General features: G+C 39.8%; 1 protein-coding gene across 1 annotated transcript in view; it reads left to right on the forward strand.

The window, feature by feature from the left end:
- The window catches only part of ANKH (ANKH inorganic pyrophosphate transport regulator), a 56352-nt gene that overhangs the window by 37311 nt on the left and 13041 nt on the right, over window positions 1–6000 (forward strand). The window contains exon 9 of the mRNA XM_042048650.1: window positions 5086–5215. Within this exon, the coding sequence (XP_041904584.1) occupies window positions 5086–5215 (130 nt within the window). The remainder of the gene's footprint in view (window positions 1–5085; window positions 5216–6000) is intronic.

The raw sequence follows: 6000 nt of genomic DNA on the forward strand, positions 1-6000 counted from the left end.
TATGGAAGTTCTGTTTATGTCAGAAAGAGGGAGACCATAGAGGCATTTGGCAAATCAGGAAATTCAACCATGTAAGACTCAGGCTAATTTTGATTTGTTTATTGCACGGTTCAAAAAGCTAAATCATGTCATTTATGATCTTCCATAGCAATAAAAGTTATAAATTTAGTTGATACTATCTGAAAGACCCGAGGTGCAATTCAAAGCTGAGATGTGTAATAATTTGCAAAGTAGGTTCTCCCTGCCCTCACCGGGCACCATGTAGCACAAATGGTAATAGGTAATGAACAAGGCATGGGTTAAATTAAGCTACAACCCTCAATACATGCACAGAACAATATCTTGAGGGTAAAACACCTCACTTGGACAGCCATACTTCTGCAAATATATCACGTTCAACAAATTATGTGAAATATCTGCTGAGAGGTTTTTTGCTGGAGAAAAATAGGAACTGCGTTTCATCACAGGATAACCTTCACCAGGTTAACCATTTTCCACAGTAAAATCTATTATTCCAGACTCATTCCAGGTTGGCATATGTCAAACCTATTTTTAAAAACATTCATTTTGGATTCCTTAATTTCTTTTTGAGGAACATAGAGCCATACCATGTCTCTGTCATCTGCCAGAGTTTCTTCTAACCAAAGACTGCACGAGGTCTAGAAAAGCTGTACTGTTGTTCATAGCTCACTGGAATACTCTTTTGTGCCTTATATTTATCAATGAACTTCTCAAATACAGGCAGTTTTCTACAAGTACCGAAGAGCAAATCAGTCTGGCACCCTGCAGATTACTATACACATGACAATAGCCTTTGTTAGCATAATGTATTATAATGCATTATGTAGTGGGTCTCTGAGGTTTAGCAATCCCTGTCAGCAACCAGAATAAATGGAAATAGCTTCCAGGAGATGCAAGGCCTATGAAAAGACTGTTATTTTTCAAGAACTAGAAGCATTCAGACTCACACATGCAGCCTTTGGAACAAAATCTCATGAACAATCTTTCATCACAATCATTTGTGAAAGTCAAATGCCATAATTGTACTTAAGAGAATAAAGAGAAATTGAACTGAACACTAGCAGTTCTGTACTTTCCCTACTGAAACAATAATTTGCTGCATTCTCTCAGGCTTGGTGACGCAGTTGTTCTTAATTTTGACTTTTGAGTACGCTTAGATGCTGAATTTGTTAGCTGAAAATAGCCAGGTTCCACATAAAAATAGGCACACCTCTTTGAGGAGGGTCTCTAAGCCACAAGTGATAGAGTTTTTTACTGATTTTTAATGCACAACTGTATAGGAAAAAAATCACTAATATTAGATAACAAAGCATAACCTGCATGGGATGAAGGTGCACCACAATTACTGAGCTCCTAAAGCAGTAACTCTCATGCAGACTGGGAAAGGCATCTCTTATGCTACACTTGCCCTGTTTTTTATGCCCTTCCCTTCGGCGTCTCCCAGTGACCTTTAGCAGGCAGACAGTACTTATCTAGCTGGAGCTTTGATCTGAGCTAGTACAGTTGCAGTAATTTTCTTACGGTGCTGTGACTTGTGGGCATATTTAGTAAAGTTTTTCAAATTTTACTAGTGTAGAACAGTTGAAGGCACAATACCTAAACCCAAAACCCTTCAAATCAGTTCAAATCAGTTCAAATTACTAAAACACTTTCAGAAATGCTTAGGTTACTGTTGCTGATACAGAGGTAACATCATAATACATACTACTGTCTTTATGCAGAACTGCTTAGTCTCTCTAGCATTACACTCTGCTATTTTTTCACGCCTTCATTTCTTGCTGTATTTTTAAAGCACTCATCGCTCTTCAGTTGAAGTTCTGGTTAAATGATCAAAGGCTTTAAAAAAACTATCCTTTAATATCATGCTGTACTCATACTGTAAGACAACAGAAAATCAAGTAAGCTCTGTTGCTAGAATTCCACAAGAAAAATCCTTACTCCCAAAACATTGAAATGCTTCGGCCTCAGCAGAGTTGCCAGGTACAACACTCAACAGCCAACTGCAATTGCAGCCTGAAGCTGCAGTGCCACTCTGCATGCACATTGCTTGCCTCTGCAGAAGCTTTCACTGTTTAGTCTTCATCTCTTGATTAGATTAAATGAAGGTACAGCTGTAACCCTAACCAAGCCACTTATTCTATTTTTAACCTTGCAGACGTGCACAGAAACACAAGTGGGGTGAGAAAACAATGTTAAATTAGGAGAAGGATAGGAAACATTCTACTTCCTAAAATCTTTCCTGATCTGAGTCGCAGGAAGTTAGCACTGCTTATTCCAGTAGAGCCTATTTCTATTTGTCTGTGCCACAGTCCCACTTCTCCTGGACTACTGTTACCATCTTCTCCAGTCTTCTGTCAGGCATCACCTTTTACCAAGATAATGACAAACATCATATAGACCACTTGGAATCACAAAAAAGCAGACTTCATCCTATTTTCAGAATACGCCATCTGTAACAAAGTCAGCAGCTGAAATACCTTCCTGCTTTGCATGTTTAGTGTTATTCTTTGCCTGAAGTAGAGCCTGGGTTTTTTCCACTATGTTTTGTCTTTGAAATAGTATGTAAGCTTCTAAAGTTGCAAGCACTCCAGGATTTAAATTGCAGAGGGCTTGAATGATGCAAAACATTAATTTATTTTCCTGGGGCTTTGTTCCCTGTGGGCATTGAGAATATCATCTCATAAGAGGATGGAGAGGGATCTCTCAGCAAAATGAAACTAGTTATCAATATTACAACCAAAAAGATGGAAGAATGCTGAGACAGAGATAACAGATCCTTCTGCTGCCATGCCTCACCTCCTCAGACTGCTTATTCTTGAGCTTAGCAGTCTTTACCCACCAGCTGCTTTATAAGAAGTGCTCTTTGAAGCCATTTACCAGCACAACTCTTTGCTGATTGGGGGGTGGGGAAGACTGCAGTTTGCGACAGCTGAGGAGGAATGACCACATACCACCTGGGTGTAAGTCATTATCCCTGATTGGCAAACTGACCTTGGTCCAGTGGGAGCTGGGTGGAGATTGAGTCTGTTCTTATTAAGGCTAGGAGGAAACCTTCACTTTAGAGAGCAGGATTGCATACAGTGCCTTTGGTCACTTGTTTGTTTGCCTGTCTAACCATGTTCAACACTTTTTCAAGCTGCTGTTGAAGAGGGAAAGACTTCTCTGTTTGCCTGTTGCTGGCAGTGGGCAGGCTCTGCTGTTAGCATGCATGTATGGAATCTGGCAGCAGCAGCAACTATACTGGTCACTAGGACACTAATGGTATTGTGCAGTGCAGGCAGTGTAAAGGTCCTTGCTTTCATGAAAACAGCAAATTTTAAATGAAGAGTGGACATCCTTGTATCTTATTTTATTTATTGGACTTTGAAGAAAGACTTGACAAAATATTCCCTGTATGACCGCTTTACAGGGCGTTTGCAGTGAGAGTACAAATGACTGGAGTTTGCCTAAGGGTGTCTCCAGCAATGAAAGAATTTACTCTGCTGTTGTACAGTTACTTTTTAATAACAGAATTCTTAACCACACAACCCCCTCTGCTCTACATTGTACCCTCTGCTTCAGTCATACTCTGTACATGTAGATTGGCAAAAGAAGTGCTCAGTTCTTTTGTTTCCTGCTCTTACCTTGCTCTACTCATTGTTCTCTGTAGAGGTGATGGAGATACACTAAAGACAGTATCAAATTAGTCAAGTAAAACCTGCAATTGTAACAAATAAATAGTAGTTCCTACCCGAAGAAGTGCAGAAGAAAACTGAAGATGGACCTTTATGCAGGAAGGTGGAATGTTTTGTTCACCACACAGAGGGTCAGAACATGAAACCTCCCACAGGCCACTCAGTAACAGGCCTTGGGAGACTTCTGCAGCCTGGGTGCTTGGACTCTTAACAGAAAAGACAATTTCTGACACACAACCAAAGAATGAGAGTGAAATCCCAGCTGTCTTAGAGGGTGTAGGACTTCAAAGACTAGTTTGAAAAGCCATCTGAACATGTACAGGTGTGATAACTGGATAAAAAGGAAAGAGCTAGCTGCTATGATACAAGATGGTAGGCTAGATTATAACAGAGTGGTTGTAGAGTCTTCCAGACTGTTGTACAGCCACTGTGCATAATTTACAGGGTACACAGGTTTGTAACCTGACAAGAGGAGCGCCAGAGCATTTAAGGCCTCAAGTTTTGCACCATTCAGTCAGCTCACTTCCTTAACATCCACTTTACTACAAGAATAACAATAAGAAGTGATTTTTTTAAATTACAAAACCAAATTAAATAACAAAGCAGTTGTACTTGAAGGTACAGTTTCTTATAGGGAAAGTCCTGTAAGGACTGTCAGGACTGTTCTTCAGTGAGTGCCTTGAACTGAAGCCAGACCTGCAGCTGCCAACAGCCCCTCAGATGGAAGCCCTGCCTCAGGACTGACCAAAAAATTAAACAGCATGTACTACCACTGTACCAATTGTCATGGGTTTTTCATGGAAGTCTTCCTTTCCTGTATGGACTAAACAGCACACTCTTTAATGAAAATAACAAGACTTCATGGGTTTGTGGCCTGAGAGCACTGTGTCTGTAGGACTGTGATGAACACCTTTGCCTTGCTATCAGACATTGCATACCAACAGCACATCTAAATCTCTAGTCTTAGACTTAGGTCAGATCTCTGGGTCTTGGAGGATTTCAAATCTTAAGTTACTAAAAAATTTGATAATCTGTTTAGGAGTACAAGTGTTTTAACCAGACCAAGTGCTGTAAAAATCAAGGTTTTTACTGTTTGTATAATAGACCATTCAAGTACAACCGCTTGCAGAAATGATAAAAATTCTTTCTCTATGCATCACACTTGGTATGTGAGGAAAATTAAAGAGTAGGAATTTCTTCTGAAGTTAATGTATCTCTCTTATGTACACGTGTATTTTAATGCAAGTTAAATTTTAATATATAGCATATATATTTACCATTAGTAGAGTTATTTACTCATTGGTAAACAAATATTTTAGTCCAGGAGGGCCTACCCTTCCTTGTGCTTCCCTTCTGAAATATAAACATTTCTTAATTTTGTTCTTTCTAGCTCTGTTTTGTGATGTTTTGGACGCCAAACGTGTCAGAGAAGATTTTAGTTGACATAATTGGAGTAGACTTCGCTTTCGCAGAGCTGTGTGTCGTTCCTTTGCGCATCTTCTCATTTTTTCCACTTCCAGGTAAAAAAAGAAAAGGAAAATAAAAGTTCTGTAACCTCAGAACCAACGGCTATGGGGTCTGGCATGGCTGTGCGTGCAAGTGTGGCTAAATGCATGCCTAGCATATGTAACACTGTGTGTACTGAAGCTGCTGGAGACCCAGACTGTTTACATTGGTACTCATGATACAGTTCTTGCCACAAGAGCAGTCAGTCAGTAGGCAGAGTTCAGACTGTCAAAAGTAAAGCCTGAATTTTTTCTGTCATGGTTGACCAAGAACAAACACATGAATGGCAGTAGCAATACATGTGTGCTGAGACTGAAAGTAACTCTTTGGAAGAGCATCTAGGAACACCTCCACATGAACATCACCTCCATTAGGCTCCCCTTCTGCTGCCAGGCTCAGTGGCTCCCTCAGAGCATAAGCATGACATCATAAAAGTTAATACTCCTATCAAAGACTGAGACAGCAATAATCAAAATGTTTCAGATTTCTAGCCGTGTAATTAAATGCAGCATCTTTTAGTGATTTCTGCTTATACAACAAGACAGTTTCATAATAAAGGTAAACTACAAATACGAGAATAGGTACATGTAGATATCTTTTTTTGTGCTGACTGTTACACCATGTGCCACACAGGAGCCAGTTGGAAAATTTTCCCCTGTAGGACTTCTGTTTAGGGAAGGGATAGTTCCGGGGTTTTTAAATGAAGAAAACAGAATGGACTGTCTAATAAATTGGTTTTAAGAGAGCAGCTCTGTGCTAGTTTGAAAACAAACCAGTGGGAGGCACCAAGTCAGAATAA

Source organism: Corvus kubaryi, unplaced genomic scaffold, assembly GCF_017639235.1.
Source record: "Corvus kubaryi isolate FWS band 111438036 unplaced genomic scaffold, C.kubaryi_AGA036_p1.0 68, whole genome shotgun sequence".
NCBI lineage: Eukaryota > Metazoa > Chordata > Aves > Passeriformes > Corvidae > Corvus > Corvus kubaryi.